This window comes from Strongylocentrotus purpuratus, unplaced genomic scaffold (assembly GCF_000002235.5).
Source record: "Strongylocentrotus purpuratus isolate Spur 01 unplaced genomic scaffold, Spur_5.0 spur5_scaffold_13, whole genome shotgun sequence".
Taxonomy (NCBI): domain Eukaryota; kingdom Metazoa; phylum Echinodermata; class Echinoidea; order Camarodonta; family Strongylocentrotidae; genus Strongylocentrotus; species Strongylocentrotus purpuratus.
In genome coordinates this window covers 5,218,772-5,238,858 of record NW_022145598.1, presented here as the reverse complement: position 1 = coordinate 5,238,858, position 20,087 = coordinate 5,218,772, and the positions used below count along the sequence as shown (strand labels likewise).

At 39.0% G+C, this 20,087-nt stretch overlaps 1 protein-coding gene across 2 annotated transcripts; it reads right to left on the bottom strand.

Annotated features, from left to right (window-relative positions):
- Positions 1–84: 84 nt before the first annotated feature.
- LOC100893093 (vicilin-like seed storage protein At2g18540) lies at positions 85–19,569 on the bottom strand. 2 transcript variants are annotated; one of them, XM_030982757.1, is made up of 11 exons: positions 19,454–19,569; positions 17,616–17,860; positions 13,698–13,870; positions 12,411–12,592; positions 11,079–11,279; positions 10,390–10,601; positions 9,177–9,309; positions 8,750–8,917; positions 7,854–8,134; positions 6,915–7,100; positions 85–3,550 (listed from the first exon to the last, which is right to left on the bottom strand). In XM_030982757.1, exons 2-11 carry the CDS (start codon positions 17,754–17,756, stop codon positions 3,416–3,418), a joined length of 1,812 nt encoding a protein of 603 aa, XP_030838617.1. In that variant the 5' UTR covers positions 17,757–17,860; positions 19,454–19,569; the 3' UTR covers positions 85–3,415. The 2 variants fall into 2 exon arrangements, with proteins under 2 accessions (XP_030838617.1, XP_030838618.1); XM_030982758.1 differs by lacking the exons at positions 13,698–13,870; positions 17,616–17,860; positions 19,454–19,569 and adding an exon at positions 13,068–13,224.
- Between the last annotated feature and the right edge of the window lie 518 nt (positions 19,570–20,087).

The window sequence follows — 20,087 nt, the reverse complement described above, 5'->3', positions numbered from 1 at the left end:
ACAGTAAGTACAAAAGGCAGAGGAAAATCTTACAAAATGTGGCAAAGGTCAAGTATACAAAATAAGCACAGTAGAATCAACAAGTTTCATGAAATAGAGATATATTTATTGCTACCTACTGTATAAAGGCATATCTAAATCAATGAAAGAAATTACAGACATTATAATATGTTCTTGAAAATATACAACTTTTACAAATTTAAAATAGGCGTAATAATTAGATATTATCATCATGCATATACATGGACAGATAAGAGGTGGGAATGGTGAAAAGGAATTTATCTCTAGTACAAGTAAATACATTAAAAAAACTAATAAGTTGCACCAGTTGTTCCAATTCTAATGATCTCAATATTATGAATAAGTGGACAGAATCGTACAAAAACTTCAATTCTGTATAAGCAGTTATTTTCATAAATTTTGTAAATCGCTCATTGATCACGAATATAATATTATATATGAATAAATAATTCCATCAAGTAATATCACATCTCAAAGTCACTCAAGTTGACCATGTCGGTGTCTATACACTATAGCACTAGCCCTCACCTGGTCATGTGGCGCAGTTTGAGACCATCGTAATGGGGCACTTTCATAGATTATTTTCATTTCTTTCTCACAAAATAATTCTTATATTAGAGTGATTGTAACACTCAGTAATGAGTTCATGATTCAAGGAAATAGAATGATAATTATTGAAAAGTAATTGGTAGTGGTTGTGGCTTTAGTCAAATTTAACAACGTGCAAAGTGGTCATTGAACCCTTGATCCATGAATACAGCTTTATGCAAAATATTGGCTTATACACTGAGAATTCCAAATGTTGGCGCTCTACATACATTACATGAACTTTAGCACCTAAAGTCAAACCTGTCTATAACAGTGGCTACCTCTCTATAAGGCTACCTGTCTATAGTGGCATTTTGTCGCTCTCTCAAGAAAAATGTGCATTTACATATTTCATGTTCATCCTAGAACTTTATTTAAAGTTTGCTCAGAATTGAAAAATACACAAAGTTTGAAATTGTGATCAACTTAGGGTGCATGAGACCAACATCTACATCTAAATCACATTGATTGACATAATTAACCTTGTGAAGTTTGTTAACCAGTGAAATTGGATCATATTTTTTCTCTTGTGGTGTCCCATTTGAACAAATGGTAAAGGGCTATGGGCCAAGAAATCAATCTCGATTTATCATTCAAAAAGTCAATTAGCATTTATACTGAAATCAAGTTTTGCACTTCCATGTGTACACATGAATGTACAATGAACACATGAAGGCAACAGTATCATTTTTCTTTTTAATTTAAGAAAAAGCATGATCTGCAAAAATGATAAATAATAATCATCCAATTAAACATTGGCATTTCAAAGGCCAAGGTATATTGTACATGTACATCAAGATGCATTTTTATATTTCAATTCTGTTATGTTACAATATAAAACTAACAAGTGATTTACACTAAATAAATTATCTACATTTAACACACACATACAAACAGAAAAAGAAAACAAACATGTGTCTCCACTGATCGATGACTTAATCCAAAGGTTAAAAGTTGTCTGCTTGGATCCAGAGTGGGTATATAGAGGGCAGCACACTGAGCCAACAGGGAGTACTCTCCCGTGCGTACTAGTGTCCCTTTATGCGTACGTTCGTACGGGAGCGTAATACCCGTTGGCTCAGTGTTATGTAGTGATCGCCAAGTTCTTCATCTTTAATTTGTCTGAGTATCCAGCTTACTCTGTTTTAAAGATATTGGAGATCAAAATGAGACCAGTAGCCAGGATCGTAAAGAAACTACTGCATCAAACTAAAGATCATACAAACATAGGTCTACAAAACACTGCTGAAAATATGTATACTGGTACTCTTTCAGGAAACATCAAAAAGTAAAATTTGACCATCCTTGCCAAGTACAGCTTTATTGGGCTCATATTGAAAATATGTGGTTTTGTGGTGCCTGGCCGGTGATAGTAACACTTCAACTTGGTTTGACAATTACTGGCATATTTGAGCAAAAGGATCACATTTTAATCTTTGTGTCAAAACAACCATTGCCAATTTAAAGATAACTCCGTGATTTACAGATTATACCGTACAGTACGTTTGTTAACAGGATATTACGTCTGGAGCCACAAGGGTGGTAACTCATATACTTTAACACAGAATTAATGACTTTGTAGCTCCATAGGATATATAACTTATGAATTCATTCTAATAAATATATTACATAGAATGCATAATTGTTGAATGACTTAAATAATAAAGACTATGAACATAATCACACAACACATCAAACTCAATATACAGTACGGTATGTTGAAAGACATGGCCCTACATGCAATACATAAAAATGATATGTCCATCTACAGTATACAAAAATAAATTACACCAAAGGAATATGATAATCAAATTCTGACATACAGTGGTTGGTTTACAAAACATCATCATCACAATCACTACATAGTACACATATCATAAACATAATTTGTAATCAACACAAGATACAATGTACACAAAGCTGTCCAAATGATTCATAATAATTATCAATAGGAAGAAAAATAAAATGGTGGAGTTGATTTAGTATAAAATGATTCGGTGGTAAACAAATTCAGTATAAAAGATAAATAATATGTCATCTCATTCTCAAAATATTATAGGTACTGTATATATAGATTAATATGAATGACATCACTTTTCATAATGTACAGAATTTATTACATTATTTTGTGCAAGTAATTGATAACCATTTTGAAGACAATATCCCCTAAATCATCTATTCATAGAAGTATATATATATATGAATATCTGTCTTTCCCCTTCCCCTTCACTCTCTCTCTCTCATTTCTTTATATCCTATGATTTCCTTCTCATGTCCTTTTCCACTATTTCTAACTCTTTATCTCTCCTTTTTTTAAATAGTTTTTATTGTATTTCCTTATATTTTCTGCTTCAATCTCTCTAGAGGTGTCTTGGTCGAGTGGATAAGTCACCGGACTGTAGATCACAATGTCCGTGTTTCGACTCCCGCCCCAGCACTAATGTCCTTCGGCAAGACATTGATCTACATTTGCCACATTCAACCCAGGTGATGTAAATCGGTACCTGGCAGGAATTAATTCCTGGAAATAATAGAGCTTTGTAAGGCAGCCATGCTAAAGCCAGGGTAATAATTGGGAGCACCACGAGTGTCAAGTCTGACAGATAAGAACCCAATATCATTATTATTATCCATACATCTTCCTTTCTCTGTTTCTTTCCCTCATAATAGTTACTGCCATCTCTCTCTCTCTCTCTCTCTCTTCCTCTCTTCTATCCCCCAATCAATAAAAACATCTATTTTATATTCCTCTCCAATATATATGTATATACCACTATGTAACGCTGTAATGTCCTTCTTGTTCCTTCTAAATGGTGATGGTGATATTTCCAGATTTCATCTCTGTTTTGATAGTCTTGTGTCCCTTCTGAAGTTGAGTTGGCGTGATACCTTCTGCCTTCTGCCTCTCTCTCTCAATGACATCCTCTGCCGTGGCTGTAGACTGTGTCATACAAAAGTATTAACGTACAAGGTAAAAGATATATCAACTCAAAGAAGTTTAAAGTCACCTTTTAGTGACAGTTGCTCTTTATCTTTCAATAATAATAATAATAATAATTACATTCATAGGGCGTTTTATAAAGATGTTTCTAAGCGCACAGGTGGTACTGTCTAACTTAGTATAATTATTCACATGTTCAATACCTTAAAAACAACAAAATAAAATAAAATATTACTAATACAATACAATACAATTGAGTTGAATGGAATTAACTACTTGTGTGCGCCTCAAGTAAACTATAACTGATTAAAAGATCAATCCAGAATGCTCTGAATTACAAAGTGTACATGAGCAAAAAGTGCAAAAATCCATGGAAAATTTGAGTCCATATCTGTCGCAGTACATGATGCTGTTAGTTGGCTAATTAATGAAGTCTGTAAATTGGCAAAACGAAGTGCAAGTTTCATTTGTACTGGTTCATTTGATCATGTGTATCTTTATTTTTTAAAACTGTAAATGTGTTAAAATAAGACGTACAAATAATTGTTGCCAATTTGAGGAGGAAAATCTAATTCTTTTAGATTTTTTGAAAACTCTGAACTGCTTTGGGTTAAATGTACCAATCATTGAAACATGTTTTGCTCTCGTCGTTAGGGGTTCCATGTCACTAAACTGTCTTCAAAATATGTGCTTGGAATGTTAAATCCACAAAGAGATATTACTCTTCAACACTTTGATTGCTTTCTTCGCCTCTCTGCACAGATGCACGTTAGTCATACATGCTATTTAGTCATACATGCTATTTTGCACAAAACAATAGGTACCATTTGATGGAGAATTGCCTTGTTGAGAAGACTAATCAACCTACACATACGAGCGGAATAGAGGTTTTATGCCACATACATTTGTTATGGTCGATTTTATACGTTCTAGCTACCAGTACACACATATATTATTTTCAAGTGATTGACAAACTTTAATACTTGTCATGATGAGTCGATATTGAAGCTATAATCTTGAGTGTTCAAAATGGAATTGCATTTCAAGAACTTGACATCATAAAGTTACTGGTATCTCCTGGTCTGGTAAAAGCAAGTTAAAAGCGCTTTCTGAGCATGCACGAGGTCATTTGTATTTATACCAAATAATGTAAACTCCACTGAGGTGAATGCTAGATAATGGTCATAAAAGTTATGTTATCATTATTCATTATGCACCAATGGTTGTCTGTGATACACTTGTAAGGGGTGATGGTGAGCATTTAAAAAAAAAAGTTTTGTTCTTTCCCTCTCAACCATGCCCCCCCCCCTTGAGTATAAAAAAAGAAGAAGAGGATTCAGGGGGGACAAAAATGGCATCTGACAACATCCCCCCCCCCCCTTTGAGTAAGAAAATTGGGGGAAAATAGAGAAAATACGGGGAAAATCAGGATAAAATCGGAAATAAAAAAATAAAAAAATAAAAAATCAGGAAAAACTAGATGGAATTCGACTGCGCGCAGTCGAAAATGATGCCTCCGTCATAGAGCAATTTTACAAACCAAAACAGAAGAAATTTTTCGGATTCAAGTTCAATTGTAATCCATTGACAGGTTCTCAGAATATCGTGATTACAAGCAATTTCTCATATACATATACGACCCTTTGATCTTTGACCTCATGACCCTAAAATCTACTCAGTTCATTGGCTTTGCAAGATGTCCTGAGTTAAATAGTAATCCATCTATCAGTTCTAATGAGAATGCGTTCACAAGCTATTTTTGCATACATAATGAGCCCATGATCTTTGACCTTATGAACCAAGAATCTACTCAGTTCATTGGCTCTGCAAGTAACATACATGACCTAATTTTGGCAGGAATCCATCAATCGGTTCTTGAGATAACGCGATCACAAGCTGTTATTGCATACATAATGTGTGCTGTGGCCTTTGACCTTTGACCTCATGACCACTAAAATAATCAGTTCATCGGCTCTGCAAGTAACATACATGACCTAAGTTTGGCAGCAATCCATCAATCGGTTCTTGAGATAACGCGATCACAAGCTGTTTATGCATACATAATGAGCCCTGTGACCTTTGACCTTTAACCTCATGACCCCAAAATCTAATCAGTTCATTGGCTCTGCAAGATACATACATGACCAAAGTTTGGCAGGAATCCATCAATCGGTTCTACAGATAACGCGATCACGAGCTGTTTTTGCATACCTAATGAGCCCTGTGACCTTTGACCTCGTGACCCCAAAATCTAATCAGTTCATCGGCTCTGCAAGATACATACATGACCAAAGTTTGGCAGGAATCCATCGATCGGTTCTTCAGATAACGCGATCACAAGAACGGGACGTACGTACGTACAGACGTACGTACGGACGGACGGACAACCCGAAAACATAATGCCTCCGGCTACTTCGTAACGGAGGCATAACAAATCAGGAAACAGGTTAAATTGGGTAATTATCAGGCCTGACTGGTGGAAATATTCCTTTTCAAAAGGGGAAAAAAGTATTTATTAAGCATCTCAATCACTTTAAAAGTGATTATTCTAAAATGAACTCTCTCACAGGTGTTCTTCAAAAGGCAGGTCCACACACCTGAGCCTTCTTTAGTTCCTTCTTCATCCCTCTCTATCTTTAGCCTTCTTCATTATGTCATATGATCTGTCACCTTCCAGAATTGACATCATCCCAGTTCTTAGTCTTCCTCTTCCCTGTTAAACATTTATCTTCCCTTTCAAGATGTCCTAAGCATATTATTCCCTGTAAGATGTGTCCTATCCGTTTTTTCTCCCATCTCCACATTGTTTTTTGAAGCTCCTTTGCTCATTTACATTTTTCTGATAACAGTTAAAACTATAGCACATTTTGGTGATCTTGAGACTGCACTATAGTACCCTTCAACTTGGTCTATAGGAGTGCATAACAGCTCCCAAATCACCTTGGACAATGGTTTTAACCATACTTTTCAAAGCAGCCAATAGGCCCATTTTGAAAATCAAAAAATTTTGGACTGCCATTTACACTATTAGAAATACCCATTAAAAAAAGCTGTGTTTGTTCATACCAATTTTTTTAGTGAGTAGCTAGTGCACACACAGGACTTGTTACTACTCTACATGTGATTGCACAGAAGTGAGGAGAGTCATGTGGCAAAATTTTGATTTACACTGCAAAAATCTGCAGTCATTAAAAAAAGACATACTCCTGAGGTTAATTTTTCGATTTTGGGTTCTTGTCTTGTTTGCCGGTTGTTGCACAGCATATACAGTGTAGCAACTTACAGAGGACACATCAGAATGTGAGAAAAATCTATGATTTTTTTTCTTGCAGTGTAAATGCAGCTAATATGTACACTAACTCACCCAGGCAAAGAACACAGCAGCACCTGCACTGACGTCCCTGACCTGCTCCAGGTCAAACACTGACAGTAGGGCAATAGTACGCTCAGCAGGTTTGAGAGCAATCTTGTTGGGGTCGCACTCCATGACCCGACGCTTCAAGCCATCTTTACCCGTCTTACCGATGAGGGCTTGCATCCCCTTCCAGACCTTCAAAGGCAGATTAGAGTAATAGAAAAAAGGATCAGTCAAGATTTGGTACAGGTACCTGTAAATATTACAGCTGGAACTCGTTATAACAAGGACATTGGGACCATTAAAATTACCTTTTTTATCAGGTATCTCACCGTATTACGGCTCTGTATAACAAGTTTCCACTGAATTCTATTCAAAGGTCATGAGACAATGCATTTTGGGACAGCTGCACAATACCCCATCACATAAACAACCTTCACCCTATCCCTACAGCTGCCCTTGTCCCTAACCCTGACACTAACTTTGACACTAGGGTCTACCCAAACTCTAGCCATAAACCTGACCCTAACCCTCAAACTAGGGCCTCCCCTAATTTAACCCCAGTAATTACCCTAATCCTGACACTAGGGCCTGACCCTAACTCTGATCCCAATCCGAAACCTTACCCTAACTGTAACCCTAACCCTGATCCTAACATTGACCCTGACTTTGAGCATTTACTAAGCCAATTACGTTTGAGCTTGAGGTAGAAACAGGTTCAAATTTGTATTCCATCAACTGGTAAATTATCAAATAATATGTCAATTTATATAGCGCAGCTACTATATGAATATACTCTACTGCTTGTAATACAGAGTATCATATTATAACCAAGGCTGTTGCTGAGCCGCAATCATAAGGCACTAAAGCATTCAAAGAGTTTCTTCCTACTGGGTACCCATCTACTTCACCTGGGTGAAGAGTGGCAAATAAACAGATGAAACTCACCAGCAGTTCCTTCTCCTTGTTGCCTAGCAACAGATATGTGCCGGTCATGACCTTATGGACTTGGTCCGGAGGTTTGGAGTAACTGCGAATCTCAGCCACGGTACTTTGCTTCAGATTGAGGATCTCGTCCCGGAGGCGCTTAAGACGCTTGAGGGACAGCAGCATTTTGTTAGCTTTGATCATCTCCTGGGGCATGTGGGCCTCGTAGCCGTTCTTCTTGACAAAGTTGATGGCCTTCTCAAGATCCTCCAGGCTGCGCTTGTCCATGGCTTTCACCAAATCTGATACGAAAAACAAAAACAAGAAACCTTCAATTTCTTTGATTCAAATAATTCATGTTTAATGGTATATTTGTAAATAATCTGTCTTGCAGTCGTTAAGCAGAATTGTACGATTCTTTTTACAGATAAAACAAAATGCATACGAGAACACGTAACAAGAACAAGATAATGTGACAAAGCAAATAATATATAACAAATACACTCAAAAATTTGCACTGGCACTCCTTTAGGATAAGTACCCTCCTGGACATTGACCCCTCCCCCCTTGACCTCCAGAAAGATTCTCCCTCATTTGATGACCCTTGTGTAGCTGTCTTGACGGTTATTTGGGATAGTTGTCCACAGGGGAGTTGTCCTAGGGAATAGTTAATAGTTGTTCCAGCAAGGGGGGACCTTGTTCTTGGGGGGGGGGGGGGAGATGTCTGTGGATAGTGGTCCAGGGCATGTTCATTGGGAAGGATGGGGGGGGGGGGAATCCCCCATAAGACAATATACATTTCACAACAGTGGAGAATAGAGGAGAATTTAAACCTTAACTAGTGGGAAATATAAATCAAAGCGAGTATAAAAGCACAGTATTGGGATAGAAACAATGAGAAAGCACCGCTTCCTTACCATCTCTGGCCTTGAAGCGTTTGAGGATGGACTCTGCCTTCGCAAGATCACCCTCTGTGTCAGCGAGCTTAGCATCCTTGAAATCCTTGACCGACTTCTGTAACTTGGCCTTGTCCTTTTCTTTGATGGCCACCTTGAGTTCCTTGCGGATCTTGTTGTGACGTTCACCTGATATCATGTAAGAGAAAAACAATGTACTCATTAGAAGGTATATGCTTCTAGGCAGGATTCTGTATACCCTTCATCCAAATTAATTGAAATTTGGCTTAGTTGTATTCTATGGAGGTGGTTTAGAAGGACCAAAGTCATTTGTACGGCGTCCAAAGCATGTATCTACTATCCTTGTCGGTAGAGCATTTACGATTGTTTTCTTTTTTTTCTTCCTGTAGAAGTGGTAAAACTGTCTTGTTAAATATAGAGATCTTACGTTTTGCTTTCTCTTTAGCAGCTTTCTCTGCATCCTCTGCTGCCTTCTTGCTTGCTGAGTCTGTGGCTTCCTTGACGGCCAATGCAGCTTTCTTAGCCTCCTCCTCCGCTGCATTAGCCCTCTCTGCTGCTTCCTAACAAGTCAAAAGAATCCATAATATTTGACAGTGTATACCATGTTAAGCCTTGTTCAGGTATGATGCCGCAAAACTGCAGCGGTTCTTTGATATGAATTGTAATACACTTTACACTCCTCCATCTTATTACCCAGAGCTCAGTGATTACACCCAGGACCTTTGTATGCGCAGTTCCATTCATGTCCATGTTAAAAAAACATCTTTTTACGTTGGTTTACCGTGTCATATCTGAACTCGTCTTTAACATTCCTTATCCCTTCCCTTGTCAAATTCAAGTGTTTTTAATTGAGGATTAAAGGGATGGAGGCAATTTCACCACAAACAACATAATATGCGTAAACTTCAGTGCTTTTTTTCAAAGCACATGAGGCTAATTACTTAATTGGAACATTTAATTTATATTTTAAAATATTAAATATTTCTTCCCTAATTAAACAATCCTTTAACAAAATCACCAGGCATCTGAGGTTTTGTATGCAGTTGTTTCATACCATTTTCTTTTTTGGTAAAAGTTCAAACTAAACTGTCAAAAGGGTTATTTGAAAGTTTTATGACAACACACCTAAAAAGTTTGGACAGTAAGAGTATATTAAGCATTTACTCAGGAACCCTATACATACCGGCCAACATTTAAAAATAAGAAATCTGTACCCTTAGCAGGGATTCTCAGGGTCAAGGGGCAGCGCCCCTGTAGGGGTGCAGGTATACATGTATATGTGTATTAAACAGGCGATTGCACAGCCTTACCATGGCCATGTATGCAGCGGCAGTGAACTGGCAATGCAAATACAAATTTACAGCTCGATTGTGCAGCTATTCAACGCATGCATTACGCTAACTCTCAAATCGGGGCACATGGTTTAAAAAAAAAAAATTATTTGGTCATTCAGAATTTTGAAAAATCGGAACAGGTGGCAGGTATGCCCTATGTAGTGCCCATGTTTAAGAATGCTAAAAGCACTTCACAGGTTGGAAAATTTTCAAGAAGAAAATATGTTGCTGCATTTTGTCAAATTACGGTAGAAATATCACTCAGAATGATATTGTTTTGTGAAGGATAGTAGCATGCATGCATACCTTAGCTTCGTCCTCCACATTCTTATTCTTCTCCATCTCTGCTCTCTCCTCCTCCTGGAGGGCTATAGCCTTAGCCTCCAGCTCCCTCTGCGCCTCCAAGGCTTGCTGAACCTCAATGATCTCAAGCTCTCTATTCCGCTCCTTCTCTTTGTCTTTCATCTCCTTCTTATCTCGATCCTCTTCTCGTTCAGCTGCTTCTCTTATTCCTCTCTCTGATTAAAAATCACAGAAGGGGGATTAACGGTTTGGCTGCTTTGGTGGACTAATTTAAAACATAATGAACTGCAGCTATAGTTGACATTTGTCACATATACAAAGCTAATTTACAATACCTTTAAACTCCATAACAATGTGGATGTTGTGGGTTTAAATCCATATCATATAGAGAGTTAAATAACTTGGGATCAACTTGGTAATTCAAAAATGTGAACAATTATTTCTTTTACTCCCCTATCGCCTATATACATACTACCTTTTTCTATAGCAACGAAAGTATGAAGTATAAAGACGATGTTGGCGTATTGTGTGCATTGTTACATTGTACTTTTGTTACTTTGTTCCTTTTGTCTTTTCCAAGATTCTTTTACTTTTTAATTGTACATAGGTATTCTTTATATTGTGTACTGTAATCACTGTATCAAATGTAATGTATACTTCTCAAGAGTTAAACCTTGAGCTCCTATTCTCACCTTCATCTTCCCTCTCCCTGTGTTCTTGGGCTCTTTGGTCTTCCAACCTCTCCTCTTCTCCCTTTCTTCTTCTTCTCTCCTCATTATCCTTGTTCCTCTGCTCCTCTGCTTTCCTCCTCCTCTCTTCATCTTCTAGTTTTCTCTTCGCTTCTCTGGCCTCCTCCTCCTGCTGCCTTTTCCCTTCATGTTTCTTGCTTCTTTCTGCAATCAATGATAATAATAATAACTATAATAATATTGATAATCATCATCATCAAATTAAACAATATCTACAACAACAGCAACAACAATAATATACATTTACAAAGTGCAGACACTATGCTTGTAGAGGTGTTGTGGTCTAGCAGATATGTCACTGGATTGTGGATGAAAAAGATCGTGGTTCAAGTTCCAGCGCTGCACTATCATGTCCTTTGGCAATAAATTAATCTACATTTGCCACCCTCCACCCAGGTGTTCATTGGGTAACGTTTATGTGGTTGGACTGGCACAAGTGTAATACTCCCCAAGGAGCAGAGAATGAGCTATATCACACATGGATAAGCAATTGAATCCAATGACCATGATAATAAAATTTTCAATATAATTCGCTTAGAAACGTAGTATTGAGCACTACACAAATGTGGCTATTATTATTATGCAAATACATTCAGCTGCACTGCTAGAGCTACTGGAGTGCTTAAATCTACAACTTAAAGTTAAATGAAAAGATGTGCATTTTGGTTTTTCAAAGGTAAGTCATTACAGGGTTTTGGGCCTGTGCAGGCAAATGCTAGATCTCTAATTTATTTTAGTTTCATGTGATGGGGTCTGTTACAACAGAGTATCTCGGAAGCTGTGCAGGTTGTCAGTTTTCTTTTAGCGAGACTTTAACAGTTTTTCAATGTAACTGGGGGCTTGATCTGATTACCGCTGTATAGACAATCCAACCAACAACAAAAAAGGGAAATTCATGCACTATGGTGACATGTCAGGCAATATTTGCTACTGTTTGGTCATCATCTTTCTGAAGCATCATACCTAAGGCAATAACTGTTGAAAAGGCCTGTGCAAAAGGGCAATTTGAATTGCGCTATCAAACAGGTGCAGTGCATTTTGCAACTTTTGACCTTGCCCCTTATTTTGATCGACTGCACATTCCATGACTGAAAAATTGTGACAAGTGGGGTATCATTTTAATAAGGAAAAAACACACTTTCAAATGATCCTAACATAGCAAATATTATGTTGTGACAAGAGAGATATAATGGATCGTACTTGAATTCTCAAACTTTTTTGATATAAGATAACTTCACTTTTGGATACGACAAATAGCATGGGATCACCCTTTACCTTCTTTTTCCCTTAGCTCTTCATATTCTTCCAAGGCTATTTCTTGTCTGTTAGGAATATTACACAGTTCCACCTCAATCTCTGCAAAGCTGATACCGCTTCCTCTGACTGGCCTGTTACGCACGAACTTCTCCCAACGACGACGAGAGAAGAGGTTTCCATGCACAGCTTCAAACATGAACCTAGGTAGAAATAGGAATACAGTCAACACTGCTTACAGTAAGTTGTTACTTGTGTTCCTGCAGTTTCCCCAACACCCCCTGGGTCTGAAGTGGCGTTTTAGATCAAATGCTCTGTTCTTTATCTTGTTAAGTCATCTGTTCTTCTCCCTGAAACTTGTTTCGCACTCTAGTTTTGTTTCCATTCCACAATCCTGGATCATGAGTGGTAATCCAAATCAAAATACTCTAGCCCCAACCAGTTGGGGCTAGAATGTATAATGAGTGGCATTATACATTTAAATGCCCTACTCCTCACGTTGCTTGGTCCTCTGTGATGAAGCCCTACATCCCAACCATACTCCTGGGTCTAGAGTGGCATTATACATTAAAATGCTCTATTCCTCACCTTGCTTGGTCCTCTGTAATGAAACCCTACATCCCAACCATACTCCTGGGTCTAGAGTGGCATTATACATTAAAATGCTCTATTCCTCACCTTGCTTGGTCCTCTGTGATGAAACCCTACATCCCAACCATACTCCTGGGTCTAGAGTGGCATTATACATTAAAATGGCCTATTCCTCACCTTGCTTGGTCCTCTGTAATGAAACCCTACATCCCAACCATACTCCTGGGTCTAGAGTGGCATTATACATTAAAATGGCCTATTCCTCACCTTGCTTGGTCCTCTGTAATGAAATCCTACATCCCAACCATACTCCTGGGTCTAGAGTGGCATTATACATTAAAATGGCGTATTCCTCACCTTGCTTGGTCCTCTGTGATGAAACCCTACATCCCAACCATACTCCTGGGTCTAGAGTGGCATTATACATTAAAATGCTCTATTCCTCACCTTGCTTGGTCCTCTGTAATGAAACCCTACATCCCAACCATACTCCTGGGTCTAGAGTGGCATTATACATTAAAATGGCGTATTCCTCACCTTGCTTGGTCCTCTGTGATGAAACCCTACATCCCAACCATACTCCTGGGTCTAGAGTGGCATTATACATTAAAATGCTCTATTCCTCACGTTGCTTGGTCCTCTGTGATGAAACCCTACATCCCAACCATACTCCTGGGTCTAGAGTGGCATTATACATTAAAATGGCGTATTCCTCACCTTGCTTGGTCCTCTGTGATGAAGCCCTTCTGCTCCCTGTCCAGGAGATTGAACTCCCAGCAGAAGTCCTGGAGAAGGAAGTACCTTCTGTCCATCTCCTGCAGGACACTGAACAGTTCACTAGGATCACAGGAATCCTCAAAGGCACAGCAGTACATCATGGATGCCGCCACCTACATGTACATTAGAGAAATTGAAATAATGACTACCTTTATATTTCCTGTCTTGATAAAGAACAAAACAAAAACAACAATAAAATATACACTATGTTCAGCGAGTCGCTATAAATCTGGAGTGGTCTATGTGAATGGTCAGATAATGCACACATCTGTTCACAAGTTTGCAAATGGGAATTTACATAGAAACACCTGAAAATAAGGAGGCAATGCACGTGCCTGTAATTATAGCAAAAACAGCTCGTCCTAATATCTGTGACGTGTCAATTGGATATTATTGCCTTATACAGTATATCATTTTTTAAATCAAATCGACGTTCACTTTATTCAACCATTAAAAAAATAAAACAATAAACAAGGTACAAAGCATACAATACAAATAGGAACTGTCTTATACATAATTACAATTAAAAACAAAATTCTAAACCTACTTTAGAATAATCAAGAATTCCAAATACTTTTCAATTCTGCTTGACAGAGAGTCAATCCACTAAAAATAATCAAGTAAAATGGGATATAAAGCAGCCCTGCTGATCGATGTACTGAGGTTGTTTGAAGGGGTGCCCTGAGTCTGCGCAACTAAAATTTCACTTGAAACTGACAAGAATTTTCTATTGTCATGATTTTCCGCTTAATCTCATCTTATACCCTATTTTCTAGAGAGTAAATTTGCCAAATTCAGTTGTCAAAATTCGAGTAAGAATAATTTCATTTTCACAAAGAAAAGATGCAGGGCGCGACAAACCCGCTTGCCCGACGTCCCGGGGCAACCAAATTGAGCCGTCGGGCAAGTAAATCAAATTATCACTTGCCCGATTCGGGCAAGTGATACTTTTACAGTAATTTCCTAGTGTCCAAGAACTCTACCATTCACCCGTCAACTTCTTACCCGTCGTCAAAATCCAGAAGCAAAAAAGCGATCGTTCCGATTTCGAAAAAACTTCACAGACAGCTAGCCAGCTCAGCTAGCTCAGCGCGCATGCAACAGTGACACTTCAAGCCATGAATGCCGCTCCGCCTCCACGCACGGCCGGCCGTGAGCTAGCTAGAGACAGCTAGCGCGATCGTACCAGCTGCGAGCTTATTCGCGCTCTCTCTCTCTAGCTCTGCAGGCCGCACCGACAGGCCTTTGCTATTCTCTGATTGCCGATTGGTTGAATCACGCCAAATATGACGTCATTATTCTAGGGAAATGAACACGTGCGAATCGGAATGGAATAAACAACAGGGATTTTCTAGTAAGTACAAAAAGTCAAATGTTTGATATTTATTCATAATGACTGTTAATGATTGTGAACATATTATTTAAAACTCGCTGCTCATATAAATCAGATGAATGTTTTTGTCTCGTTTTCAATTTATTACTGCGGTCTCAAGATCCGACCGAGCGAGTCATTTTGATAATAGTATCGAGACCCCCAGAATATAAGCCGTTGTTGTTTTGTTTTCATGGTTTTAGCGACGTTGTTTAGTCTAGTTTTCGCATACTTATCCGAGATTTATCGTAAAATATCTTCAATATTATTATTTAGTAAGAATTTACAAATTTTGGCATGATATTTATAGATATTTATTACGAGATAATAAATGCTTTAACCTCGAGTCCTTTTTCGCTTTAAAGTTTTGGGCAAGTGGAAATATTGTTTGGGCAAGTAAATTGAAAACCCACTTGCCCGACAGGGCAAGTGGTGAAAAAAATTCTTGTAGCACCCTGAGATGGCGGTGTAATTTGACATTTCAAAAACAAAGGTTCCAATGTCTGCGCCAGGCGCGCCGGAAGCAGTTTGGGATTGGGGGGGCAAACATTCCAGGGGGCTCACTTTCCAGGGGCAGTGACGTAATGAGAAAAAAATTCGGAAGGGAGGGGGGGCAGACGAAAAATCTGCATCACCACCAGTCTTACACGTTATATGCAGGTCCCGCGGAACGTTTTTCAAAGTGGAGTATTATCAATCAGGTAGAGCGTAAATTGGCGTGGGGTCCAGGGCATGAGCCTCGGCAGGGGGTCAAGGGGCTGAGCCCCCGGAAGCTCAGGGTTTTTAGGTATTTAATTACGGTTAGATGAGCATCCAGGGGCCGTCTTAGGGCCCTTGGTGTGGTCCAGGGGGCAGAGCGCCCGGAAGCTCAGGGGTTTTAGGTATTTAATTACGGTCAGATGAGCATCCAGGGGCCCACCTTAGGGCCCTTGGTGGGGTCCAGGGGCAGAGCCCCCGGAAGCTCAGGGGTTTTAGGTATTTAATAACGGTCAGATGAGCATCCAGGGGCCCGCCTTAGGGCCCTTGGTGAGGTCCAGGGGGCAGAGCCCCCGGAAGCTCAGGGGTTTTAGGTATTTAATTAAGGTCAGATAAGCATCCAGGGGGCCGCCTTAGGGCCCTTGGTGGGGTCCAGGGGGCAAAGCCCCGGAAGTTCAGGGTTTTAGGTATTTAATTACGGTCAGATGAGCATCCAGGAGCCCGCCTTAGGGCCCTTGGTGGGGTCCAGGGGGCAGAGCTTCCGGAAGCTCAGGGGTTTTAGGTATTTAATTACGGTCAGATGAGCATCCAGGAGCCCGCCTTAGGGCCCTTGGTGGGGTCCAGGGGGCAGAGCCCCTGGAAGCTCGCGGGTTATAGGTATTTAATTACGGTCAAATGAGCATCCAGGGGCCCGCCTTAGGTCCCTTGGTGGGGTCCGGGGGTGGAGCCCCCGTAAGCTCTGGGGTTTTAAGCATTTAATTACGGTCAGATGAGCATTTTTTATACCTTATTTGTGACATTGGCAGGTCACTTATTTTTCTCTCCGTCTTTCTTTCTTTTTCTCTTTAACATACTTTAAAAAAAAAGGAGGGGTGGGGGGGGGGGGGGGCTCGAGCCCAGCCACTTTGCAGACCATGACATAAAGGCTTCTAAATAAGCGTATTTCGCCTGACTGTAATGTGGGAATTTCTTATTTTCCAACAAACGCATAAAAAGGTATGACTTACAAAAAAAATGGAGAAAAAATGCCGGAAAATCATGTCACAACATCAACATTTGTAAATCACTTGTTTCGAATAAGAAATACATAACCCCACCCCCCCCCCCTATCAGTACGCCAGCGTTCAGGGGCTCATGTCTTCTCACCCCTATAACAAAAAAACGGACACGCTTTCCCATTCTCGCACAATATGTCCACGATATGCGCGTATCGCTATAATAGAGACCTCCATTTAAAATACCGTATAGGTGGCATGCGCAATGTTTATGAAATTTAATTCCTGTGAACTTTCCTTTTTCTTTGATTGGAATTGTATATGTGATTTAATTCAGGTTTTTACTATTGTTACGTTCTTTTGGATTAAAAATACAAACCATGTTTACTCCTTTACTGTTTTTTTTTTTTTTTTTGGAGGGGGGGGGGGGCGTTTTGGGGGGGCAAAAATGCGTTTTGCCCCCCCACTTTTTTGACTGGGGGGGCAACTGCCCCCCCTGCCCCCCCACTTCCGGCGCCTATGGTCTGCGCACTCATTCACTTTACATAGTACATGCAGTTCATGATTATTTTTTTCACTTGAAAGATAGCATTTTCAAGACTTAGGATAAAAAGTACTAAAATCTAAATTTTGACATTTTTTTCTAAATTTATATTTTATAATGCATGTGTATCAATGGATTAGAGATGGACATTTTGTGTTGGTTGCATGTTTTGTTTTATCAGAATCGTGCAGTTACACGTTTAAGGCTATAAGCAGACATGGGCATGCATGCACTCTAGTCATTCTGCTTACCTGAGGTATACTGATTCCTCCCATGCGTAGGCTCTCATGCAAGAGTTGCAGTTCCACTGGGTTCAGTTCCCCCTTACAATCCTTGTCATACTGAGCAAACATGGCATCTACCACCAGCTGCCTTTCAGCAAGCTCTGCCATGGTTGCAGTCCTGACGTTAGAGGTCAAAGGTCAAGGAGAGGTTATTCTGGTGACCTTTGTTCAATATTTCTTGAAAACTGCTCACAATTCAGAATCAGAATGAGCTGTTTAAGTAAGAGAAACCATACAAGAAGAAAAGTAACAAAATTTGAAACATAAATTAGCATAGGACACTAAATAACTGAAAGGTAATAACATTTCTCTCTTTTACTTGCACACAATACTACTTTTTTGAATGCTCTTACTGTCTGCCCGAACCTTCTTCTAAATACATCACTGTCATTTTTATACAATATCCACTCTGCTCGTGTTATTGCACTCTCCAATACACAATCTACCTGACATGACATTCCTGCCTGCTATAATTACTGTACACGACTGCAGTACTCCAGAAGCTGCTGATCTCCAATAGAGTGGAGGAAGAAGAATAAGAAGACGGTTTCTAAAGCTACATGGGTCTTTTGAGCTACTCGCACCCCGCAAATATCCGCAATACAACCAAAATGCTGGGTGTCAGAGTCTGAGCAATGTGCATCTCATTAGGTTTGCCAAAAAGAATTTGCATTTTTTCTCTATTGTTCGTGAAATTGTCCGTAGATAGGAATCAGGCTGAAATATTTATCTGTTAACTTACAACCTAAAGGGGTTGGGTATCTTTGCATCCGACGCCATCAGAATCAGATTCTAAATAAAATCCTGGATTTAGCTCATGCTGCAATCATAATTATAAACCTTTAGGTCAGACACAAAAAATTTCCCAACGGTTTTTATAACACTAGAATCTACAGTCAATTGGAAAAAACAAGTATTGGGAAAATCGGTCACTCAAATATTATACTTTAGAGTCTAAGTAACTTCATGATCATTTTGAAGCGCAATTTAATTTTTTAGGGCTTTAATTTTACACCTTTTCAAAGCCACTGATAACATGTAGGTCTACTGACGTAGGGCCATGCATCTCAAATTTGTAAAACTGGAACATTGTTAAACAATGCCTTTATTGAGGCTTTAACTAAAATAGTCTAAGTAAGGAGTAAGGACCCTTTAATTTTGACAACCAAATTTTGATCATGATCATCATGATGCCTGGGTATCAGATCAGTGTCCCTATCGATATCGACTTGAAGCATGTAATATCATTGACATTTGCTCATTGTAATTTTCTCAATGATTACTTCAGACTGCAGTCAAGTTCAGAATAATTAGAGTAGTCTATAATCTAGATCTAGGTCTAGACTAGGTCTACTATAGACTAATCTAAGTTCTAAAGTTAGGCTACAACTAAAAAGATAAACCCTGGCTAGGTAGAAGAAATTCACCTAGATCTAGGCATAGACCACTAAATTAAATGACTTTACAGCTCTTGAAAACAAAGTGTGTAACTTTATTTAACCCGACTACTACTGCACTGTACTAGCCTAGCTAAAGCCAAGGCAAGCCCCATCATCAATCACACGTCTACGCCGACGAGACATCATGGGGAAGGCTACCTGAAGTTCGGGGAGCTGATCGGAGGAGAGGGCCTGAAGGCGAAGCAGTAGGCCTACAAACATTCGCGCGTACGTGACAAACTAGACGGTCGCGGTCGACGGACGATCGGTATCTCGAAAAAAAAAGGAATGGTGTAAACATTCTGATACCGCTAAAAGAAAAAGAAACTAGAGAAAAGAGAATTTTCAGTCAAAATATTAAATTACCAGTTATCCTGTTAGAGGCTTCGACATGATTGACAACCTGTTGCTACGTCATTCAGCGTCAGTGGTTTCCGTCTGGCGCTGTTCCAATTTTAAGAGCTAGAGGGCGTATGTCGGAAATAGAGCTTTGTTGGGTAAAAAAAAAGATTCATGTAGATCTACATGTTCGTGTATATTTTGAGAACCCCTTCTCAGCTTTCCTATTACCAGTTCATTCTTAAAAATATAATTTACATGGTGTTCCAAAAGGACTTATCTATTATTATTTTAAATAATGATTTCCGTTTCTTGCATCTCTCTATCTTTTCCCCATCCGGGTGATCCCAACCTCTATAAAGATTTTCATTATTCTATATCTTTCATTCAACGAGAGTGATGTTTCTTCAATATTTTGACATCTTATATTAACAACATCATATTCTCTATTTATACAATCCTCCATCAAAATCTGTTGCTGTAACAATCAAGAGAAATAAGGGCAAGTCACACAATGCATTAGATATTTTTACATATTTTATTCACTTTTCTTGCTAGTAATATATTTAAACAACAAAATATCATTCAAATAAAGAAACAATTTGTCTTGTTTTTAATTTTTTTGAATAATTTTCAACATCTTCATTTCTATTCTTGCATG